General features: G+C 39.3%; 2 protein-coding genes and 1 long non-coding RNA gene across 19 annotated transcripts in view; 2 read left to right on the plus strand and 1 right to left on the minus strand.

Moving 5' to 3' along the window:
- Positions 1-4,676, plus strand: part of UBE2W (ubiquitin conjugating enzyme E2 W) — a 34,814-nt gene extending 30,138 nt beyond the window's left edge. For 4 of the 5 annotated variants that reach the window (XM_064507393.1, XM_064507392.1, XM_064507395.1 and 1 more), the window contains exon 6: positions 73-1,773. In XM_064507393.1, the coding sequence (XP_064363463.1) occupies positions 73-173 (101 nt within the window). In that variant the 3' untranslated portion in view covers positions 174-1,773. The other variant, XM_064507394.1, reaches the window with a different exon arrangement.
- On the minus strand, positions 3,582-20,002 carry LOC135327597 (uncharacterized). 3 transcript variants are annotated; one of them, XR_010387939.1, is made up of 4 exons: positions 19,863-20,002; positions 19,587-19,732; positions 7,509-8,637; positions 3,582-5,210 (listed from the first exon to the last, which is right to left on the minus strand). It is a non-coding gene; the product is annotated as an uncharacterized LOC135327597 (long non-coding RNA). The 3 variants fall into 3 exon arrangements; XR_010387936.1 differs by having other exon boundaries at positions 7,509-8,856; XR_010387937.1 differs by lacking the exons at positions 3,582-5,210; positions 7,509-8,637 and adding an exon at positions 15,054-19,383.
- STAU2 (staufen double-stranded RNA binding protein 2) overlaps positions 19,962-23,867 on the plus strand; it is a 168,701-nt gene continuing 164,795 nt past the window's right edge. For 2 of the 11 annotated variants that reach the window (XM_064507382.1, XM_064507390.1), the window contains exon 1: positions 20,413-20,738. The gene's annotated coding sequence lies outside the window, so the exon portion shown is untranslated. Of the gene's footprint in view, positions 20,098-20,221; positions 20,739-23,207; positions 23,232-23,867 lie in introns of those variants that run through there. The other 9 variants (XM_064507384.1, XM_064507385.1, XM_064507386.1 and 6 more) reach the window with 9 other exon arrangements.

A 23,867-nucleotide genomic window follows, 5' to 3' on the forward strand; every position in this document is an offset into this window, starting at 1 on the left:
TCCTTTTGAAGAGAAAGAAGGAAGTTTGTCATTGTTTTATCATGTGCCTCTGAAGGATATTTTCTTTTCCAGGAGGTGCCTGGAACTTACTTGACTGGGAGCAAATAATGCATGATTGGGAATTGATGTTCAACCAAACCAATACAGACACAGAGGGACACAGTGGCTCTTAGAGATATTCTGATGTGTAAATGTGCCTCCCTGTGTTTAGTTTATTAGAGCTTTTAATCTCACTTCCTCCCTGCCCAGCATAACAACGTAAAAGCAGCAAAATTATGAAGCCTTGTTTGGTACAAACTGCTGTGCTCTCAAGCCCTGTTGCAAAACTTCTGCTTCCTCTTAACTCTCACTCCCTTCAACAGCTAGAAATATTTCTAGATCCTCTCCCCTACCCAACATCTGCTTTAACTGTACGTTGAATTTCACGCTGCCAATCTAAGAGTCAGTCATGCCCTGTCAAAGACGCAGGAGGATTTTTTTCCCTTGCGGGGGGCATCCAGGCTGAAACTTTGTTCCATAAGGTTGTTGTTTGTTCTTCGTGTTCTCGGGAGAGAATTTCTGTAAAAGAAGGGGCCGTTTTGTGTGATTTTCTTTTCTTTTTTTTTTCTTTTACAACCAGTACCTCCTTACTGCATTTTTTCTTTTTCTTTTTTTTTTTTTTTTTTTCAGTGAGAAAGTATTTTCTCTGGTATTTGTCCTAAACTTTTAGTATGCAGTTGAAACACCCCTTCTATCCCTCCTGCATCCTTGTCCTTTTTTGTGTAAATGTAAAATTTTCATTCTTTATGCTCCTATCAAAATGAGCTTTCTTTCATGTAATGTTGCAGAGGACATAATGGTTTTCAGTGATAATGTAGAATTGTTCTCTGCTACTTTATATATACTAGAAATCCATCTGTTGATGAGGCTGCATCTTTTGTGTGCAAGGTTACAAGTAAGTGCATTAAAAAACAGACAGTGAATTTGCTTTCTGTTAATAAGCTTAACTTTTTCTGAAGCACACTTTTACTGTACGGATGCAATAGCTGTACTGCAAGTTCTGAGGATTTTTTTCCCCTTGGCAAGCTGTTATTAGATGCAATTGCACTGTAGGTTGATGTCTGGAAAAGAAACTTTAAAAGGGAGAGCTTTCACAGATGTAAATATGTCTTTAATATTAAGTATAATGCAGAAAAACTGACATAGAATGCCTTTTCTATAACATGTTCTATCCAACCATAATATCTAAAATTTAGTGAGTGTAAACTATTTTCACCTTTAAGATTTTAGGATTACTGTAGCAACATATTACATAATACAATGTCAGCTGCAGTTTGTGTTGATTCTTGAGAAGTGTATATAAGGGGCTGAGAATGGAAACGTGAGGGAGGCCCACTTTGCAAACTCTCTTTATCACTGTATATCCCTTCTAAAAGGATTTATCAATTTGAGAGCTTTTTAAACTGATGTGCACATACTTTACTTCATGGGACAAAATGTTAAGCATATTTGGTATTTAAAGAATGGTTTTCTAAAGATCAAATGTGGAAGTATTGTCCTTTTAATGGAACATTTGCTAATAATGATATGCTGGGGTATGTGTGTATAAAAATTTTTAAAGTTTTGTTTGGTAGTCTCTTTTTTTTTTTCCTGAGTCATTATTGAACAAACTCCCAACATTATTCAATTGGTATGTTTCCACTGCATGCTAATCTCTATGCTAGAAACTGTTTAGCACCTTACTGATTTGGACTTAGAATATTTATATGTTTTCCATAAATACTTTTTTTTATTTTAAAGATGACACATGTTGATGCCACCATTTTGTGATCCTCGTAGCAGAAGATAGTCCTACTGAGAAAATGAGCACTTTGATCATTCAGTCTTTGAACTTTAACCTTTGACTGGAAGTGACCTATAGGCAATGAAGACTACTTCCTTTGACTGCATTTTTACTAGTGTGCATTCTGGGCGCATGTTGATCGCTGGTTCAGTCCATGCAACTGACATGCTTTTATTAGTCATACAGTATTAATGCAGGTGTCCAGAAATGTCAGAATAATTCCATTATTTTTATTTTAAGCTTTTGGAAGAATTCCAGGTCTTCATATATTGTGCAATAACACTGAGCTCCTTGACGGTTTTGGTGCATCCATTGCCGGCAATGGACATTGTACCAGGGAAAATTTTTGCTCCTGCCACAAAAAGATTGCATGATAGAGCTTAGGAAAGTTTCAGATATATTTGAATTATAAGCAAGGGATCCACTGTTACCTTAAAAGCCACCCCATTCTTTTATATTTGGATTCTATGCACTGTGATCACAAAACTAGCAGCATGAGTTAACATGCTTAGCTGAAGGACTGTAATAAGATCATTGCATATTTATTAAATTGTTTATCTGCTGTAAAATTGTTTTGACATAGAAGGTTTTCAAGTGACAGTGGCAGAGAGGTACAATGTTATCCCTATGGTGAAATAAAACTACTTTTTTGTATATAGTTATTCATATCTCTGAAGCAAAGGTATGAGTAATTTAGGGTATGAGTGATTTAATCAAGAATTTATTTTGGAGATAAGAGAGGATGGCAGTGATATAACTGAACTTGCTGCAGTCCATAATTGGGCTTGTAATTTGTACTTTAGAGCTTTTTTCCAAATAGATTGCACACTGTTATTTCCTGCTAGCCATCAGCATGAGCCCTATTGCCTACATCAATATTTCATTTATTTATGTGTTTGAAAGCAATCCATATAACATTTTTTTGTTTGCATTCACTGTTTCTTTTGTTGTTGTGTGTCATGTTTGAATGTTACAAAACAATATTTTGATTGAAAAGCTTTGTCAGAAGATATTTTCATGTAAATTATTTCTTTACCTTGTAAGCGTCATCTTGTCTTTTAATCCTGTACTATATAAAAAAATACATTTTTGACAGAGGCTTAATGTTTTGACAAAAAAGTGTGGACCTTTTTATTTAAGCTTAGACTAAAGTATATTTTATTAACTTGCTTGTCCCTGGCAGCCATACCAATTTTCTCCAGGCTTTTACTTCACCAAAATGGAGAAAGAAAAAAAAAAAAAAAAAAAAAAGCCACCTAAAATCAGATTGACATTTTTCTATGGAACAACAATTATTGAAATAATGGATAGTTGTTCTCACCATTCTGTAATATTTTGATACTGCAATTAGGTTGTCTTTTTAGGAAGCACTTTTATAAACTTTTACACATATGCAAAATTTCTATAGCATTGCTTTTTTTTTAACTGTTGCCTTATTGTTGCACTCAAAATCAAGTGGTCAAAGCATGAATGTCTAAGTCAAGTAACTACTTGATTAAAGAAGAAAAGCCAACCCAGAATGAATAACTACAATAACAACAAAAAAAATTGGCTGAAAATACTGAAGTTTTTTTTACTGCTGTATAATAACTGACAAATTTTGTAGTCTTGTACATACTTCTCTATTAATGTTTAAAACATTTTAAAGTATAGATGCTTAACTCAGGGTGGATAGAATTGAAATGGATTTGCTTCAGAGAAGTGTTTTGTACAGCAACTGAATTACAGATATTACCAGTGAAGTGAGGCTACTATATGCTTCAGGAAATGCTTTTTTCTACTGTATTGAAAATATTTCTTGGCCTTTAAAACTCGATGGTAAAATCTAGCTGTGGATTTAAATTTGATGTGTATATACACTTTCACAATGAGCCTTTAAAACACAGAAGTTGGTTTATTTTAAAAGCCAAAAATCATTTTAAGCAAAGGAAATAGTTGTGCTTCTAACTTTTGTTTAGTAAAATTTTATTGTTATAAGTTAATCAAATCAACTATTTTTGCAGATGTTTAATATGAAAGAGCAGTAATCTATCTGAATACTTAATCTGTATATTCATGTTAACTGCTCTGTATTATTGATTGAATGGATTGACACATCTTTGAAAGTCTTATGTGTTTTCACATAGTTGGTTCACATAGAAGGTTTAACTGATAGTCCATAGTAAAGAGTGACACTGTGACACAAGGTTATGTCTCTGAAGAAACAGTTACAGTACATCTTCACAGGTTCATGTATCTTTTCATATGGTGGATTGCCATACTACAATATGTGGTTTCAGAGAAGCTTTATGACATACTGTATGTATCCTGTCAAAGATATGTGATGTAGGGGTAAGCATTATACCTTTTATTGACTTACGGCTTTATATGGGCTACAGTGAAGTTAAATAACCAAATTTATGCTGCTCTTTAATACCCCCACCTATAATATACTTAAATCCAAAAAATGTAAGGTAGATTAGAAGAGAATGTACATCAGGTCTTTTAGTTTACAACAGAAATGCCCCCAGAATAATGTCATGAATCTTTTGCAGTTCTGTGGATAAGTTCACCTATGTACACAGGGCCAAGACAAAATCTATATACCACTCAAGCCCTCAAAATAATGCAACTATTCTGACAATACTGTGGTGTCCTAAAATAGGAGTTAAATTAGATGAAGGTGGTGCCATCCTTCCCTTAGGATGATCCTGTGTATGAAACTATTCACTTCGAGTTTCTCACATGAAGTGGTTACAGAATTGGCTTGAAACGATCCTTGCTTTTCTTCTGTGTCAATGCTCATGTTGTTAAACACTGTTTTGTGTTTAGTGTCTTTATACTATAACACAATAAATTCTTGTTTTAAAATAGATTATTACCCTTGAATGGAAATACGTGTGGACCTTTTCATGGTGGAGTGCAGAAGTATTGTCACTTACATTCAGCTACTCTGAGACAAAGCTATCACTAATTCCAAAATGATGTGATGGATATCAAGGGAGGAATTTGCATAATACTGAGGTGTTTCCTCTTTTCTTCTCCAGAGGATGTCTGTTGTTAACGGCTGAAGGAAATAGTTCTGTAAAAAATTACTAAACTTATAGCATCAAAGAGATCCACTGAATCATCACATAGTGCTGTGAGACTACTTTTCCTCTCTCATAGATGCTTGAATAAATTCCTTGCCAAAGGGCAAAGAACCATGATAAGCACTTTAAATGCTGAGTGGGAGTTTCATATGCGGGCTTTTTGGTTGCTCACAGTTGTGGAAGAGAAATTCTTTGTGAGCATATGTCAGGACTGTTAAATGAGATTTCTGCTGCCTCATCAATAATTGCTTTCAGTTTTGTACTTTTTTTCTTCAGAAAATGATGATTTTTGTTTCAGAAAAAGTAAGGTATGATACCTGGAAAAAAAAGTGAAAAACGATGTTTTAAAATTCATATATCATCTTTTCTAGTTGTATGATTTTTAATTATTACTTTATTTGAAAGTCTGGCAAAACATAATTAACATCTAAGATTACAAATTTGAGAAGACAATAAAATTCCCATGCCTGTAATTTTTGAAGAACAGATTAGACAAGTGGCTGTCAGGAAAGGTAGATATAATTGATGATAAGACTTTCCAATCTTGTTTTTGCTGATTTTTGTTTATGTAAATGTTTATTAAAATGACTAAAGTTTAAAAACTAGAACAAAAAGTTCATGTTTCTTAAACCATGTCCTGTTGGTCTTGAAAGCCCTATGATAGTGCAGCTACATAATATCTAGCTTTGTTCGGGGGAAGCTAATAGAGGTTTTTGTCTCCTGCAGTAAAGCAATTCAGTGTAATGTTGTGCTGCATGTTTACAGTGAAGCTCTACAAATCCTGCTTGTTCTAACAAATCAGGTTAGAACCAACTTTCTTTTAAAACTAGTTATTTAATCCAGATGACTCGATCCAGCTTGGATTTGCTTTCAAAAAGCAGTTGTGTCTGGACTTTTGAGAATGCTGAAATGCATAATGGAAATTAGGCTGACTTAGTGATACTCCATTTTCAGCTGCAGCTACACAAAAAGGTGGGAAGAGAGACTAGTTTGGCTTGTATGCAGGTAATAGTTGGCCTACTGTTTTCAGGACTCTTACAAACACTTTGATCTAAGCAAAATTGAAAGAGTAAAAGTATCGTGAGCCTTCTTTTACTAATTAAAGTTTAATTCAGAAATATAAATTTGTAAATATTTAGCCACTGCTATTATTTAATTTTAATGCTAATAGCAGTGCTGGAAATCTTGTTCACTTGCCATGATTTTTCTTCAGATTTTAAATACTTTAAGTGGCATTTGCTAGTGTTTGAGGGTTTTTAGCAGTTGATTAAATTTCAGAAAGCCCTTCTGTAGCTAGGAAAGGTGAGTGTTTTGGGTTTTTTTGTTTTTATTTTTTTTTAAATTACAAAGCAAGAGCAGATTCAGTAATTTTGTAGTTCAAAAATAATTACTGTCACAAAGTGGCTTGCTTAGAAACCAGTGTGGATTTCGTTCAGATAATTCTTTTATAAAAATCATAAATGCAAAACTGATGGATTGTAGAGTGTAAGATACTACCAGGGTAGAGCTCACATTTATATAAGTCTCAGTCCACAGTCTTTTTAGCACAAAACTTAGAGGAATTCCATAGCTCTTAAGGTACATGTTACCTTTTGATGGCAGCAATAGTAGATTAAACTGTTTAAACCCCTTCAGTTTACATACTTATTATCCACAGGTATAACATTGCCCTTGGAAGTGTCATTTTTCCTTTGGCTACTGCTGGTGAAAGAGCTGCTTATAAGAGACTGCACTTTTCTGGAACAAGAATCCAGTGAAGCGCTGGAAACTGTCATGTTAGCTTCATTAACAGAGATGCCTATAACAGTATGAAACCCTGTAACACTGGCTACTGTTGCTTTCTTAAGCTGGTCCTACTTCTGGTATTTAAAATTTAAGTGATGAGACCTTATAGAAACTCCGTCCTGTTTTCAGCAGCTGGGAACCTATGCTGTTGGAGTACTTTGGAGCACTTTCTGGGCCAGGGTTAAATCTGTTTGTATGAACATTCTGGGCCTTCTCTTCTCCCAGGGCTACAATATTATCTGGATGGTGTTAATATAGTTCTCCAGAGGATGGCGTTAACATCCATAGAAATAAATGGAGCTGGGTTCCTGCCTTTCAGTGTCTTGTCTTAGCTGCCACTGAAAAGGAGGAAATTGGACTCCTCCTCCTTCCTTTCCATGCTTGTGATTCACATTCCTACCTTGCATCTAGTTTTGCTGTCAGAGTCTGCACTGAGATGATTCAGCTTGTTAAACCACTAGGAAGCTGAATTCAGAAGAAAAAAAGTGGAAACTTTTCTTCTGAATTAGCAAATTCAATCAGTTTTCTGTGTGATCCAAGACTTCCAGAGCTAGAGGAAATCAGGAGAATTGTGCAGCTGAGGATTGGAATGAGATAGCTGAAACCCAATTCATATCTTTAGACTTTTCTGCATGATATAAGTACTAGAAACCTTGGTTAACACAAAAGCTGAGTTATGTGCTATAAGAATGCTAAAAGCTGGGGGTCTGGACTGCCTATATCAATTTTGGCAGGGGATACCCTTTCCATCTGTTCTAACTTTATTTTTTTTCCAGTAAAAATTCTCAAGATATGTTCCAAAGCCTTCAAGTGATTTTTTCATCTGTTACCTTTTCACTTAGATGCCTCAGTCTCTGCGCCCAAGATTTCTTCTTTTTGATGTTGTTCTGTTTTGGTTTTTTGTTTTCCAAATAGCAAGGCTGCTAGCATTAGTCCACGTATACAGATGTTGTGGATATATTAGTGTATTGTTTTTAAAATTTTTTTAGTAGTCTGCTGACATGGATGAGTTCTTTAGATCCCTGAAAGCTCATGTTTGGGCTTGCAGTTGTCTCATCTCTTGATCCATAATTCGTATCTTTACTTTTGCTTTTATTTCAGATATGGCTTTTAGAAAGGGAGAATATCTTTGTCATTGTTTTCAGGTGCTGTCAGGGCATCAGAACCAAGTTTGTGACTGAAGCTGTATTTGTGATTCTGTCAAGTAAATTGCAATGTGAAAAGACAGAAGACAGGTCTGCAGCTGTTGTTATGAGCGTGGCAGTTTAGAAATGCTTGTATGAAGACTCCCATAATTCCAGCAGAATTTGCCATACAGTTCTGTGGACTAGAGATCATAGTTGGCCAAGACTGCAGTTGGGATTCTGTACCAATGGTGCAAGCAAATTCTTATGAAGCTGAGCGTGGCGCACACACCACATGTTTCTTGATGTTCTTGTACATCGTTCTGGAATCCACTAATTCAGAGTTCTACCTCACTGGATTAGCTAGAACTTCTAGTCAGTAAGGCTGAGGTGGCGAATGCTAAGAGGCTTCGTTAGCAGCTCACCAGAAGATTTGTTTAAGCCTCAGAATATTGGTAAATCCAAACAACGAATTCTGTATTTTTGAGTGTTCCCTGTTCAAAAATGGAGAAAATTCACAGTGAATCTGCTATTTTCTGTCTTCCTTGAGGTTGTTCACATCAGTCCTGTCAGGCATTCCTTTTGTGATATCTTTGCATGTAGAATCTTTATGGTACAGTTGGACCACTTTATGTACTGAAGCAAACGCTGTCCAAGTTTTGACACTGTGTTTAAGAAGTTGCTCTTACTGCAGGTGCTACATCTTTCAAGGCTGACTGTGGTCATTGTTTCATACTTTATTTCATGTATCATTCTCCATAGATACTTTGTAGCGATTGGTGACGAAGCACTGTGGACCATTAGCCAAGGGACATTATGAAGCAAATTGCCGCTCCTTGAATGAATATGAAGATAACAGCCAAAGAATTACCTGATTTTGTTTCTTAAAGAAATTTGTGAAATGTCTGATTTTTTTTCTTTGTTTAGAACACTTGCATGTACCAGGATTGCAGCTGAGATACTTGGAGCTGAAAGCTCTTGCTAAAATCCCATTCTGCTTTACACTTTCTCTGGTGTAGCTGGGTGGTGAAGGAATTGCAGGCTTTCACAACACCTATAAATGAGAAGTATATTCTTTCAAAGACAGTAGTCTTTGATAATAGATAAGATACAAGATCTGTCCCTTTCTCAATAGAAATTCAGTTGGAGGTAGTGTCTTTGAATGGAGAACTTGTAGCATTTAATAAGCTGGAAAGTTCAGGAGTTCTATATTAAGTATTTACCAGACCAACATTGCCAGGTATTAATGGAGTGTCAGGTTACAAAGTCAGTGAAGCTGCTCAAGAACAGCAGTTATTTCCCAACAGGAATTGAGTCCATTAGGTTACAAATCAAATGTTCTCGAGGTTATATATAAAGCCAAATGTGGTATAGCCATCTTCTAATACAGAAGAGACTTGAGATGGAAGTCTTAGATACAGATCTCATAGGTTTATTGCAGATTTAAAGAACAGGATGCTCTTTTGCACTTTGGCAGGAGGTTTCTAGGACAAAACCACATTGTTGCTTGTTTCACCCCTTCCTCTGAAGGTCTTACTCAAAAGATGAATCGATTAATTTTATGTGGAAATCTGATGTTTTTGAACTCCAAATTTATTTGTACTGGGTCAGTAAAAAGTGTGTTACAGCTGTCATTCTGACTGGCAGAGAAGAGTGAACACTCTGGAGTCGGGCATTCTTTTATATTTGTTGCACAGGAGCAGCCTCATCTCCCATACTGTCTGAACTGTTCATATGTCTTCAGAAAACATTGGTGGGTGGCTATATTTCACACTCACACGATAAAGCACACTTTTCTCTATTGGATGTAGACAATTTATTGAAGACAGTACTCTGAAAGTAGTAGTATAGGAAGTACATGTCACTAGCTAAACAAGCCACAAAGACTAAAATACCAATTTCCAGATGTTTTAGAGTATATCCAGCCTGAATTATCCTTGACTTGCAACAGATTTTGAGTTTAAAGGGAAAAAAGCAGTTGGGAGCATCGCCTTGCATTAATGTGCTTTGTATCACACTGTTAGCTTTTTTGTGCTATAACTCCTTTTAATCTGTTATGTATCTGTGCATTACCATGTGCCCCAAGCAGTAATTCCTGACTTGGACATCATGCTGCGGTAACAGATGACTTTTTGGCCTTCTTAGATAAGTAATAGTCCAGAGTGTCTTATATTGAAAATAGTCTTCCAAACACTCCTCCAAATTCTGTTGACTGACTAGGAATAAGGATGCCAAATGGAGACAAGTTATACTTAAGAAAGGGAATGAGAACTGGAGAATGAGAGGGGATCACAAACAGTCTGGAAATTAAATTGGTTTGATAGATTTATGAAGACTCTCAGAGAATCACTGGTTGTTTAAAAAAAAAAGAAGAAGAAGAAGAAGAAAAGAAGAAAAGAAAAAAAGCAGAAATCATCAGTAATTGCACCAAACTGTAATTCTTATGTCATGAAGTTCTTCAGAAGTGGAAGAAGGCAAATGCAAGACAACTGTGATCACAATGCAACTGAAGGCCAGAGGTTTTACTTCTGGTCAGGTCCTGTATAAAACTATCATCAGAGTAGGTCAAGATATTCTGTACTAAGCAAAACCACTGGTCCAATCAAACTTTGCAACTCAGAGCATGGAAAACCTGCTCTGAGATGAGAAGTTATTTTTGTCTTTGCAACAATTTTTCCAGAGATCCATACTGTGCCAGAAAAGAGATTCTGAAGTCTTGCAGATGAAAAATGCCTAGATCTAGGCACTCTGTTTATAATTCTAAAAGTTTTGTTGGTTTCCTTCCTTCCTTCCTTCCTTCCTTTCTTTAGCCTATAGGAATAGATTAAATCTTATCTGGACATTATTCAGGTATTCCTGGTCTCCCAGATGCTGTCTAGGGAATTTTACATAGAACAGCTTGTGATTTGGTGCTGCTAGGTGCAGATAGACCCCATTTTCATTAAAAACTGCATGAATATTTTTCTGAATAGTTCTTGCATCTGTTTAGATGTCAGCTACTTTTATACTTTCCCAATCAGCTAGTTTGTAATTTTTTCAATCTCATTTCTGTTCAACTATGCACTCTTTGAAAGTGAACATTTTAAGACTTACCATTGGGATGTTAATGTGAGTTTCTCATAATGTGTTGCCATTTTGTCTGGAAAGTAAATTTCCTTATAATAGTGTCTGTCACATGCAAGTCTTCCTGAATGATTTGCTCTTTCTAAAAGACACTGAAATGTAAATGCATCTGAACTCTTTATGCCTTTTTCGGAGTAAACCAAAGTTAAATTTACAAATTTCTTGAGGCCTTTGTATAAACTGATTCCATGCTGTTTTGCTGTGAGATAGCTGCCTTGAAATGCCTACAAAGCCATTATATGCCTCACTTGATTTTGAGTAAAGGGAGTTTGTCACAATATAAAGGATTTACATAGTTTTTATTTACTAATCTCTGCAAAGTGTTATCACTGAATTTAGCCTCTGGAAAGGAATCTTGCTGTGTGGTCTTCACCAGAACTCTGCTTCATTCTGACATAGAACTTATTCTTATTTCTTGTTTTTGATCTGCACAATAGTTTTGTGTGCAGGTACATACTAAAGATACTTAATAAATCTTGCTTAGGCTATGTATTATTCCACGTTGATTTAGTGTATATCCATTTTAGCATATTTGATACATTTAACTCCTCCTTGATACATATCAAGGACTTTATTATTTACTTCTGGCTGTAGACCTTCATATTTTCATTCCGAAGTGCAGGTTTCCATGGACTCTTATATTTTCATCCTTTATTTTCTTAAAAGTAAAGATAATGCATAGAAAGAATCTGGAGAAAAGGAAGTGTAAATTCACCAGCTTGTGTCTTGGAGTAAAAATTGAAAAGCTGCCTCCATCCAAATTTGGATTTTACTATCTAAGGTGTATCTATTTTAATTTTTTTTCTTTTATCAAATGCATATATAAAAATAATACAAGTTGATCCTTTGGTTTTTATTTTTTCCTCTCTAAAGGGTCACTGTATGTGCAGTGGAAAAACTGTTTTGAGCATCTTGGGATGCTGTTTTTGTGCAAAGAAAAATGCCTTGTAGATGGCTCATGCTTTGTCTTAATATGGCTTTGAAAGAACAAAATATTTTCAGACATGGGGATGTTCTGGTAACTCTTGTGAAGGCGTGTGGGCACTGCACTTGGTTAAACTTCTTCCTTCAGAGAACTGGAAAAATGTCATAGATGTTCCCTTTTTAAGATGTTTTAATTGCTGTTCAAGTAGTAGACTGGTACTACTTTTTTGTTGCTGTTAAATGAAGAGTGAACTTCTCAAATTATGTGGGCATTTACTCTCACTTAAATTGTCAAATTCAGGCAGCTCCGTCACCACGAAACTATGCTTTTGGTAAGCAAATTATGTAGTTGAACCAAACCCCCCAGTCTTGCTCAGATAAGTGCTACACAGCTGCGTTTTAGTAGAAACATCCAGTGAATGCATTTGTGCCAATTTCTCAAAACTATCCTAGATCACCCACAGATCCCCCCTTACCCTGGCATAGCTAGCGCATAATTGCAAATTGATGTTTTAGGACAATGCAGGATAAGATTTTTATTAGTATTAAAGGCCAAATGTTGCCTTGACTGTTCATTTAAAAAATCTAATTCTAAAGTTTGAACTGCTGCAAAACATACCATCAATTGTATTAACCGTTTATGCAGCAGCAGAATTCATTCCAGCTATTTTGTCAGATTACAGGGATTACAATATTTGTGCTTCATTACTACCGGTATTCAAACTCCATGAAATTCAACAAACTTGCTGTGGAGTTTATGGATATGTAACTTATAATTTTAGTAGCCTCCCAAAGCCTGTACTAAGGATTGGAGACTTGATTGTGACAGATTTGAGAGCCTCTTTGAAATCCTTTGAAGCCAAACAGACTTCATTGGACAAAAATGTCATTCTTCTCCCTTTCAAAATACATTCAAACTCATCCAGAAATGGCTGTTTTGTAGGTGAAACTCTGAGACATTAAATAAAATTTATTTGATTTAGGTGTAAACGCATAAATTCTAGATTTCTAACTGATGCAATAGCTACTGTTTACTCAGGTAGCAACAACTGTCATGTTTTGAAGCTGTAGGTTGTTGTCATTGCTAAAAGCAGCGTATATCTAGTTGTTCCAAGAGCTATCATTTGAAAAACTGGACAAACTGAGAGTGAAGTTAGCATACATTGACAGAAAATAGTATTAATAAAAAATGGAAAGCTTCAGTAAACCTCTGAAAACAGAACATCTATTCGGAATTTGAGTTGCAATCCTGCCAGTAGTCCTTGCTTTTGGTGTTTTCATTCATGGGATCACTCTACTTTTATAAGCGTGTATAGTCAATCACATTGCATTAGTATTTTTTATATCTACTATGATATGCCCTTCTTATTGTTACTGGTTCATGTTTATAATACTAGTAACTTGTGAAGCCTTATTTATTCCCCCCCCCAGAAAAGAAACTTTTTCTGTATGCAGAGTCCACATAATACTGTGTACGGAGAAACTCTCCTTTCTGTTTGACTTCATATATGACTAAGATACTACTTGTTCCAAGAGAAGAATCATTCTAAAACTTACTAATTTATTTTGGCTTAATTCACAATATAATTTTATCTTGCCTTATTGCCTTAAATGATTTCTCTATTTATAATTGTTTAGTATCACTTGCAAAAACAAGTCCCTTTCAACTTGTAGAGTTCTTTGTTGTCCTGCAATAAGAAGTATTTTAGGAGGGTTAGGTTTTGTGTGCCTTAACTACCTTAGTGTGGTATGTAATACAAGGTTATTAGTGCAGCACTTCTGTAGTAGTGTAACTTAAAGAGATGGAAAGAAAAATAAACAACCTATGCAGTATGGAAAGCACCTTTCTACCAATTTATTTTGTGCCCACTAGTTTTATCCTGTTACATCTGCTTAACTATATCAGGTCATTTTTAAGCTTATGTCAGTACAAGAAAATGCGTAGGTATGAGTTAAATTTTAATGTCACACATTGACCCTAACCTACTCCACGATTCAAAAGGCCTGATTCCTATTTGCACTAAGACCTAGTCTGTGTTACTGTCTGCTACTGGTAAAGGTGTTGATGGGTATGATTAGGTACAATCTCCTATGAACACAGCTGTCCCAGTCAATGTACAGAGTATTGACACTGGTGTAGAGACAGAGCGATGCTGCTCCTGGTGCAGCTTCCTGTGCATTTGCAGTATGCTGCTGCAGGCTGCCTCTCCAGGGAAAGACATCACAGTTAGAATGCAAAGCTCTTCAAGAAGGACATGATGCTCTCTTACACCTCTCTGCCAATGAAAATGGCATTATGTCTGGACGTGTTTGAAGGCCTCTTTAGATAGACAAAATGCTATCAATAATAATAGAATCCCCCTGCCTTCCCCCCCCCCCCAAAAAAAAAAATTAGTCTTGTAAATAGAAATTTAATCCTGCAGAATCTATTGCTTCTTTGGTCTGTAGTTACCCTTTGGCTTTCCCATACTTATCTCCTGAGGAAAACTAGTGTATTGCTCATGAAGTAACAAAACCCAGGAATTCAGAAGTGGACCATTCCTACATTTTTGACTGTGTGCATGTAACGGAAAACTGACATGCCATGCTCTTAAACTTTGTGGTTTTGGTATTATTCTTGCTACTTCATCAAACTGTAGTTAAATTTGTTTTCCTTGCCTGTAATTATGAGACTTCAAATATTCACTGACCTAAATTACCCCGCCCCCCCAAATTTTATAATTTACATTTTACAGCAAAAAAACAAACCTAGTTTTTTCTAAGTCTGGAAAATACATAAGAAATGAGAAGTTCCCTGCATTCAGCTTAAATGGTGAACTTGTGTGTACTAGATAACTATATACACACAAGAGTTTATAGGATTAGTATGCATAATAACTATACAGATATACTCATTATAACATTTTTCCCAGTTGTCAAAAGGCAGGATGACTGTACATAAAAGTTCTTTAGTTCCTAATGAAGAAAATAAATCAGGAAGATCTATGATAATAGAAGTAGCTGACACAAAACCAGTCATATCTTTATAACCCAAAACAAATCTTAAATGTACCCTAAAAGAGATTTTAGGCCTAACTTTCATGCAGTTTCAGATACATAAGCTAGGATAACGAACAATGTGAAGTTTTTTTTGAATGTATAAGTACAACCCCTCCTACATACTATACAATAATTTGTTAATATAACTTTTAATTTACACTAGCATAATTAAAACAGTAAAGCTTTTATTTAGACAAGGCCTTATTGTTTCCAACACCCATACAAGAGCAAAGGGAGCAAATAATCACAAGGAAATACATTTGAACCTGCAAACAATCTGAATTTAGGCCAACAAATGAAGAACTGGATTTGATACACTGATGATAAGGGATCTAGATATAAACTAGTGATTACAAAATCAGCACATCATTTTGGTTGGATTCACTTTGTGGTGTGTTCTAAAAGAGTGGTGATAGCCAAAGGAGATGAGGACCTCGAACGTGCACAACATGCTTAGTAGCACCATTAATTTTAAGTGATGGAAAAACGAGAGAAAGTTGAATATATGGTAATAAATGCAAATTCTACTTGATTTCACTGTTTTTATTCTTGAAGTGATTGTGTGATTCATCTGGTTTAGGGAACTTGCATTTTAGATATGAATCATGAAAAATAATGTATTTTGTGAATTCCTGAAGTTTAGCACTCACCACTCTCTACTGAAGTATAAAGAATAAATGGTTTCCATTAACTGAGAAAACAGTCTAGTATTTACTTGTAAGCTATACAGTTGTATTGTGTTTTCTTAATGTTTCTCATTTATGTACCGCACAGGATGATAAATTGTTTTAGTTACTTATATCATATGCATTGTCACCAAAAATGTGTTTTCATAGTTACACTTCTGCACTTGTAACTGGGAAAAACAGCAGCTTGATTAGACTTAGGTTTATTAATAATTTCAGCTTTAACCAAATATAATCCCAAGCTCCTGGCTTTTGCTTTTCCAGGAGTTCTTAGTTATAGGAAAAATACTGTTTACAAATTTTAACTGATCTGTTCTCTGGTATTAAGCTACTAGAGGCTTCGGAGTATTGTCAGCTGACTCAGTATGACTAATGTAAATAGTGCACGCAAGTTCCCGTTGGTATATTATGAGCACACTGTATTACTTTAATTATGGCTTCAACTTTAATATTAAAATCTAAGGTTATTACTATACATTTAAAAAATATGGCTAAAGACTTTTATCAAACCCCAGAACAGGTGGCCCAGAGAGGCTGTAAAATCTCCATCCTTGGAGATACTCAAAACTCAACTGGACAAGGCCCTGAGCAAGCTGTTAACTTCAAAATCCATTCCAACTTTGAGGTTGGTCCTGCTTTGAGGGGGCAGAGAAGGCGGTCGACCAGATGACTTCCAGAGGTGCTTTTCAACCAATTTTTCTGTTTCTAATGTACTGATTAAAAACAGGTTCCTGTTTCTGTGGTGCTGCCATTCTCCTCTTTGTTGTTAAAGACATCCCTGAGTACATTTTTTCAGCTTGTTGCACCAGTGTACTGAGGGGTGGGAACTCATTTCATGATGGCTTTTTAAAAGCCATTTTAAATTCTAAGAAAATTTATAAAATTTATCAGTAAAAATTAAAATATTTTGATTTTTGGAAGACAGTTTGAAAGTACCTTTTCTTTTTTTAGTAAATCTAAAGAATGGCTAGTAACTTGATTTAGTTGTTCATCTATGTAATGCTCCAAACATGCAGCAGAAACTTATTAAACAGCAAAACACAATCACAGAATTTATAATGGACATAAAATATTTGATCCTCTGCTTTATCACTGAATAATACTTGATACAGAACTCTAGGTAAATGGTAAGTTACGGGATAAAATTCACTCTTGATTATTCATAGGCTTCTTTTGTATTCCCAGTTTTCTTTCAGCTATATATACCATTTGTGACACAGGATGTATAATTAAGATTTGAGTTTTCTGAGCTGATAAAATATTTCAAGTAATCTTAGAGGTACAAATTTATTTTTAAACTAAGCAGTTAGCTGTGCAGTAGCAGTACTATTAATTATAAAAAATGTTAAATATTCATATGAGAGCATAGACTTCAGATTTTAGGGACTTGGAATTTTATCCAACTATTGTAGAAAGTTGGGAAAACTTTCCTTGTAATCTGATGCTGACATTCCCTGAAAGCATTTTTACTCCGGCTACACTAAGTATATGCTATAATATATGGTTGCCCATCAAACTACCAACACACCCATAAGTAAAAATTTTTATAGACAGTGATGATTCAGCATAAGAAACTCTGCTTACATAAAAACTTGTAGGAGGCTTATGAAAAGTATTTGCATTATTAGCCATGACTAGAGAACATCAGAGGAATACACAGGAAATTGTACTATATATTATGTACTTCTGGGCTCAGTTTTTAGATGAAATGACATAAGGGGTAATGAATCTCAGATGCAGAAAACTAAACAAAGGAGGAATAAGGAGGGAAGGATGTCAAGTTACCACAGTGGAAAAAATGGGCGTATATATACAACCATGTCTTAGTAACTGCTGATGTCCCAAAGTGTATTCAAACAAGCTATACATGTCATATTAATGTTTTGTTAGTATGAACAAAACCTTGACATCACTTATCTATCCATAATAAAATCCTGTTACTAGGTGAAATTACATGTAGTTGACACATTATTTATCTCCTACAATATACAAGCTTATTACCAAAATACATCTGGGGGGATGTGCTATCAGATTCCAGGTGACTATACCATCAGCATGTGGAAAGCCTGACAGGCTACATTTTGTTCTTTCTTGTTCTCAGCTGTCATAGCAATCCACCACTTGTTTTAAAGTCATGACTTTAAAACATTCTCATGGAGTAGCTTAAATGGATATTGAAGGATATATGACTTCTGAATTCATTCTGATCTTGAATAAATATCTATGCTGGTCCTAAATTACATTTGCTACACCTAATGTTCCAATTCTCATAGCTATCATTAAAATACAATTGTGTAGTAAAATTATGTAGACAGCTTTCCTCAAAATTACTGTTTTTGCTTTCAAGCATAAAGGGTTTAATTAGTGCAGAAATTACTGGTCAGATTTATTTGATCCCCAATTTAAAGGAAGATTTTTTTTTCTCTCAGAAATCATTTAGCATTTAATCTCTCAATTCTGTATATAGCCAAATCTGACATTACTAAAGTGCTTTGCATTTTATTTCTTCTGTCTAGATCTGCCTTCTGCAGGTGACATATGCAAAGACTTGCAAGATGGTGACAAGGTAAATGTTCTGTTAACGTAGAATCATAGCAATGTTGATTGGAAGTGAACTTTGGAGGTTATCTAGTCCAGCTTCCCACCTGAAACAAAGCTGTCCAAAAGCAGATTAAGTTAGCCATGGCTTTATCTAGCAGAGTCTTGACAGCCTCTACGGAGGGGGACTCCACAGGCTCCCTTGGTGGCCTGTCATGCTGCTCTGCCACCCACTGAGTGAAGAGGTTTTCCCCAAAGTCCAGCCTGAGCCTCCAGAGCTGGACCATGCAGACAGTGCTCCTGGTTTTCACCTCCCTTCATGTGGCTGTAGGGCAATGCCCCAAAACTACAGCAGTTAGCTGCTTCTTCACCTTATGTAGCTGGCAGAAACATGATTCAACCTAACAATTTATCTAATTCTGCATAGAACAAAATGTTCACATCTCAGCAATCACTTGTCTCAATAGCCTTGCCTCAATTTTTTTGAGGAATGCAGTAACTTTCTTTACTGGAGTCTTTCAAAAAGATAGTAACATTGAGGTGGAGTAGATAGTTTAGGTCCAACCTCTGTAAGTCTCTTTCAAAACCCCTAAAATAGAAATATTATTCATGTAAATTGTTTAAATGTTTCCATGGTGCTTTGGCTAAACACAAAGCCCAGGTGCATTATCCAGTAAGTAAAACTTACTAAAACCAGTGAAATGTGTAATATAAAAATGAATTCCTTTTTCAAGCTTAAAGTCAGATATAGTGCATCTTAAGCTTCTGTTGTTAGATTTGCCAGAGGCCATTCCTCAGAGTTCTTAGGCCTTCAATCACTATCCATGATGAGTAGTGTTTTAACTAGAGAGCTGCTGAAGGTGTTAACTACGCTACAGTATTGTTTTTAATATAGCTTAAAAAAGAAAAAGCCTATATGATAATGATTTCTTAGACCTAAAAAACATTATTTTTTGTTTCTTGTCCCATATCTATAAAGCAGTTCTCAATTCTTCCTAAAATACTCATTGTAAAAACTCTTATGAATAGAGCAGTAAAGGAAATGAAAACATGCTCATAAGCCAAATTCTTCTAGGACACTTTGGTTATGAAACTTAATTCTTGCTTGTGGATATAATACCTACGTTCTAGTTCCTGCAGTAAGTTGCAGTAAGATGCAACAAGTTCAATGCAGTCTCTGCTGCCCACTAGGTTCTTCTAGGCGCCCGGTTCTTTACAGTGTTTGTTTGAATGATGTGGCCAAGTAGTGAGTGCTGCAGTCAGTAGATTATCTGGGGTGAAAAAATGTATATGCTACTGATGGGAACAAGTCGCGGTTGACTTTTTGCCTCTCTCTCTAAAGTGTGGTCTTTGAGAGTAAAGAAAGTAAAACTTCAGGTTTGTGTGTTACATATTCTGAGGGTAAATTGAGATGTGCGAGACCGACAGAGGAAAACCAAATGGAGAAAAGTCAAATCCTATTCTATTTACTCACCTTTTCTGTATTACTGCAAGCCATTAATTTCTTTTCCCTTGCATTGTCATGTTGTTGTGCTCCTCATTCTTTAATCTGTCTCTAGGAAACATCTGTCCCTAGTGCAGACATCAAGTTTCATAAACTCGCCAGTAGGGGTCAGGTCACTGCAAACAGAAAACAAACATAGAGGCAAAATCCTGCAAGGCAAATTATGAAAGGAAATAAGCAGCTGGCAACTCATCTTGCGAGGGGCAGCCGACAGTAGGATGACCGTGAACAGGGCTAGAGTAAAACCTTGTATTTTTCAGGCTGCTTCGCTGTAGCGAGGTTCAGCGGCGGGCCGAGCGCCCCGCGCCTCGTGGAGCGCAGCGCCGGCCCCGCGCTCCCCCCTGTGCGCTGGCTGCGCGGAGCGGCTGGATGCCAGCGCCCGGCGCGGGGCGGCCTCGGATCGGCGGGCGCGGCGGGGCCTGGCCCGGGCCGGGGGCCTCTGCCTGCCTCTCCCCGGCTCACAGCCGCGCCGCCGGCCCCGGTGAGTAGCAGGGCCCGGGGCGCGGCCGGGCCGGGGGCGCCGTGGCGGCCGCTCTCCCCACGGCGGCCAGGCCGGCGCGGGCCTGGCGGGCGCCGCAGCCCGCGGGGGCAGGGGCGGGGGCGGCCCTGCGGCAGGCGGGGCAGGCCAGGCCCGGGGCCGCTCCTCGCCGCGGGGCCTGCGCGGGCCGGGCCGGGCCGGGCGGAGCGGGGCGGCGCGGCGCGGCGCCCCGGCCCGCCGCCGCCCGCGGAGCGGAGCGGAACCCTGCGGAACGGCGCCCAGGCGAGGCGAGGCGAGGCGAGGCGAGGCGAGGCGAGCCGCCGCCAGGGGCGCTGCGCGCGGGCTCGCCGGCCGGGGAAGCGATGCGGACGCGGCCATTCGCGCCGCGGGAGCGGGGGGAAGTGCGGGCCCGGCGCGGCGCGGGCAGCCCTCCGCGGGGGCCGGGGTCCTGCGCGGGCGGCGGGCGAGGCCGGCGGGCGAGGCCGGCGGGCGGCGCGGCGGGCGGCGGCGCGGAGCGGCGCGGCGGCGGGAGCGCGGGGGGGGTGGAGTGGTTGGGGCCGGCGGCGGCCGCCGCGGCGGCGGGGTCAGTTCTCTTTAGTGTTTGCCGATGTTGGAGGCGTCTCCAAAGTGTCCCCGGGAACCAGGTAACGAGCCCGCGGCGGCGGCCCGGCACCCCGCGGCGGCGCGGGGAGGGCGCGGGCTGGCGGGAGCCGAGCCGCTGGCGGGGAGGGGGCCGCTTCGGCCATGATGTCCGAGTCGCCGTCCCGCTTCGCCCTCCTCCTCCCTCGCTCGCTCCCGCCTCTCCCCTCCCGCGGCGCGGCGGGGCCCGGGGCTGTGGCCGCGGGGCGCCGCGCCGGCCCCTCGGCGTCCTCAGCCCCAGGCCGGGGAGGCGCCCCTGCGCCACGGCGCTGCCCGCCCGGGTGTTGCCGGCTCCCGGCGGCGATGGAGGAGGGGGCGGCAGCGGCTCCGCCATCCGCCGCGGGGTCCCGCCGGGGGGATGGGGCGGCCGCGCGGGGGGTCGCAGGTGAACGGCCGCTTCCTCGCCCCGCCCGGGGGCTGCGGCGGGCGAGGCGGCCCCGCCGCGGGGGGCGCCGCGGGTGCCCCGGCCGCCGGTGTGGGGGTGGCGGCCGGGCCTGCTCCGCGCCCGGGAGTAGTTGGACGCGAGCTGAACTTGCTCCCTGCCGCGGCCTGCCGCCCCGCGCCTTGCCCCCCGCCTTTCCTCCCCCACCTTGGGTTTTGGCACCGCGGTTTCGCTGAGCAAGAGTGGCAGCTGGCGCCTCGCAGACATGGGGCGGCACGTTTCAGACATCCCACGTCCAGTTAATGACACAGACTCCTGTAGTTCGGCGGTTGTGTTTTTCTGCATTTTATTTATTGCCATCACTTTATGCATCTTGTACTTTATCCAAACTTTGCCCAGGATCCCAGACTTTGCCAGCAGGATGACACTCGCGGGCTCCCAAAATGGGTGTCAACGTTTCTGCCATGAAGCGTTGGCAGTGGAGCGGTTAACTGGCATTCACGGGGCAGGATGGCTTCAGGGTTGTCTCTGCGATGGGGTGAAGCCCAGAGATAGCATGTTTTTACCAAACGAGCTAGTCAGAGTTACCCAGACATTGGTTGGTGTTCCGGTCTCTGATTAAAAGGGGAAAGAAAAAGAAGTTCACCTTGGTTGTCGCCAGGCCTAGGACTGGCAGCTAAGCTCTCCCGGAGGAGCTTGGGTACCCAGTACAGGCTGGGAGCAGGGGGAAGCAGCAAAGCTGTTTGACTGATATGTTGCGGGGTCCTACCCTAAGAGTCAGTGATATCCAAGCAAAAAATGTTCCTGAAGTGCATCTGCCTAACGTTGCCCTATGGCCAACAAACATGTGGATACCAAGGCCCCCTTTGAAGTCTTCTTGAGCTGTGTAGTAACTCCGGGTTAGGAGTCTACGACCAGTGTAATAGTATTAATGTATTTAAACCATTTTCTAAATATAGACAAGACTTTTTTCTGTACAGGTTTTGTTGTGACATTACTGTCTATAAACACTGCTAGGCTGACAGCTTTCTGAATGAAATCAGGTTCAATTCAGATTGAGGTTTGGAGGCCAAAGTCTTTATACATCTTTTTGTCAGCTTAAGTTACTTAGCCTGCCAACAGTAATGTCAGAATAATAATGAATTGGAATAATCTTTTATACTGCATTGTGAAGGTAGCTTGTAAAATAATTTAGTAATTTTGCATTCAGCAAAACTTAATCAGAGGTGTTTGATGACTTGACCAAGTTTCAGCCAGCACTTATTGCTCACTCAGCCCTTCTTTGGGAGCAAATATTGGGCCCGATTTTCCTACGCAGGTATATACATTTAGCTCCGCTGAAATCCTGGTTTATTTTGATGTAAATGTGGGAAGAGAATGAAATATTATGTGTTTTATCTGTAAAGTGTCATGAAAAGTGACCTTGGGAAGGTTAGGCAACAGGCCCTAGTCAAGCCAGATCTTCTGATTCCAAGACTGCTTCTCCAGCCATTAGGAATGCTGCATCTGTTATGCTCTATCTAGACAGTTTGTTTTGACCTGCACGAAATACGTGGTTATTGATTTGTCGATCTTTGAAAAGAAGAAAAACTCTCATGCCAGTTCTATCTAATTCTTCAGCTAAAAATACATCTTATTAGTGTATCATACAATTGGAAAGTGGGCCTTATAAAGTGTGCCATGTTTTAGTGCTAAATTTATATACATGTATGTGTGTTTATACACATGCACAGATTTATTCTATTCAAATATTTACTTGCTTACATGGGTCAAGCTGATGTGTTAGAGAAGGACCTAAGCCTGAATTTTCTTAGGATAACTGTAACAACAACTTAACTTCTGTTAATAAGCCACCAGAGCTTCATTTCTTCCCCTGGTCATATTGATTTTGTATCAGCAACAGCAACGAGAAGACCCATAGAGATTGGGGTAACTAGGTTTAGTTACCATGAGAGTTAGGCCTATCTTGTTTTGCCAGAACCAACTGTTGTGCAGTTCTCATCTTTGAATCACTTACATACTTCATTTTTCACAATAGTTATGAGGAAGACTTGAATTTTTTCTCTCTTCCAAACAGACAGAAAAGGAGAATGGCTTTCTGAAAGCTACTGTAAAGGTACTGTTGTCAGAGCCCATGCTGGAAATCTAGAAACCCCACAACCCTTATCTGCCTTTTCACTTCTCAGCTACTCCTTTTGCTGGTTTTGCTGTGTTATGCTTGTGACTACACCCCACCTAAAGGTGAGAAGTATCTGAGACCCTCCCTCTCTTTTCTCACCTAGTTGCCCTTCATCAGCTGGTACCACGTGTGTCTAAAAACAGGTGGTCAGAAGCATAATGAAGGGGGGTTGATTTGGAGAGGTGAAATACTCCTTTATAATAGGAGCCAGATTGAAGAAGAGAAGAAATCTTGATTCAAGGAATTAAGGTTTATTGCGGATGGGTGAGGGGTGCACAGGGCATGAGGTTGGCAGTGCCATTCAGGGAGGAGCAGATGTCTGGTGCAAGAGTGGGGGGAGTAGAGGTGGTGGGAGTGTGTGACAGACCCTGGGAAGAGAGAAAATGGAACCTGTGTATAATAAGTACTTAATAGATACAAAAAATCAAGGGCTGTGCTTTTAGAGATTGCTTGGGTCTTCTCAGTGTCAGAGCCCAACCATGAGCAGCGTTATCTGAAATAACAGTTATGTTTATATTAGATCAGGAATTCAGTAAAAATCCAAAAGATGTCTTGTCATGCGTTGTTCTGGAA

Source organism: Dromaius novaehollandiae, chromosome 2 (assembly GCF_036370855.1).
Source record: "Dromaius novaehollandiae isolate bDroNov1 chromosome 2, bDroNov1.hap1, whole genome shotgun sequence".
Classification (NCBI taxonomy): domain Eukaryota; kingdom Metazoa; phylum Chordata; class Aves; order Casuariiformes; family Dromaiidae; genus Dromaius; species Dromaius novaehollandiae.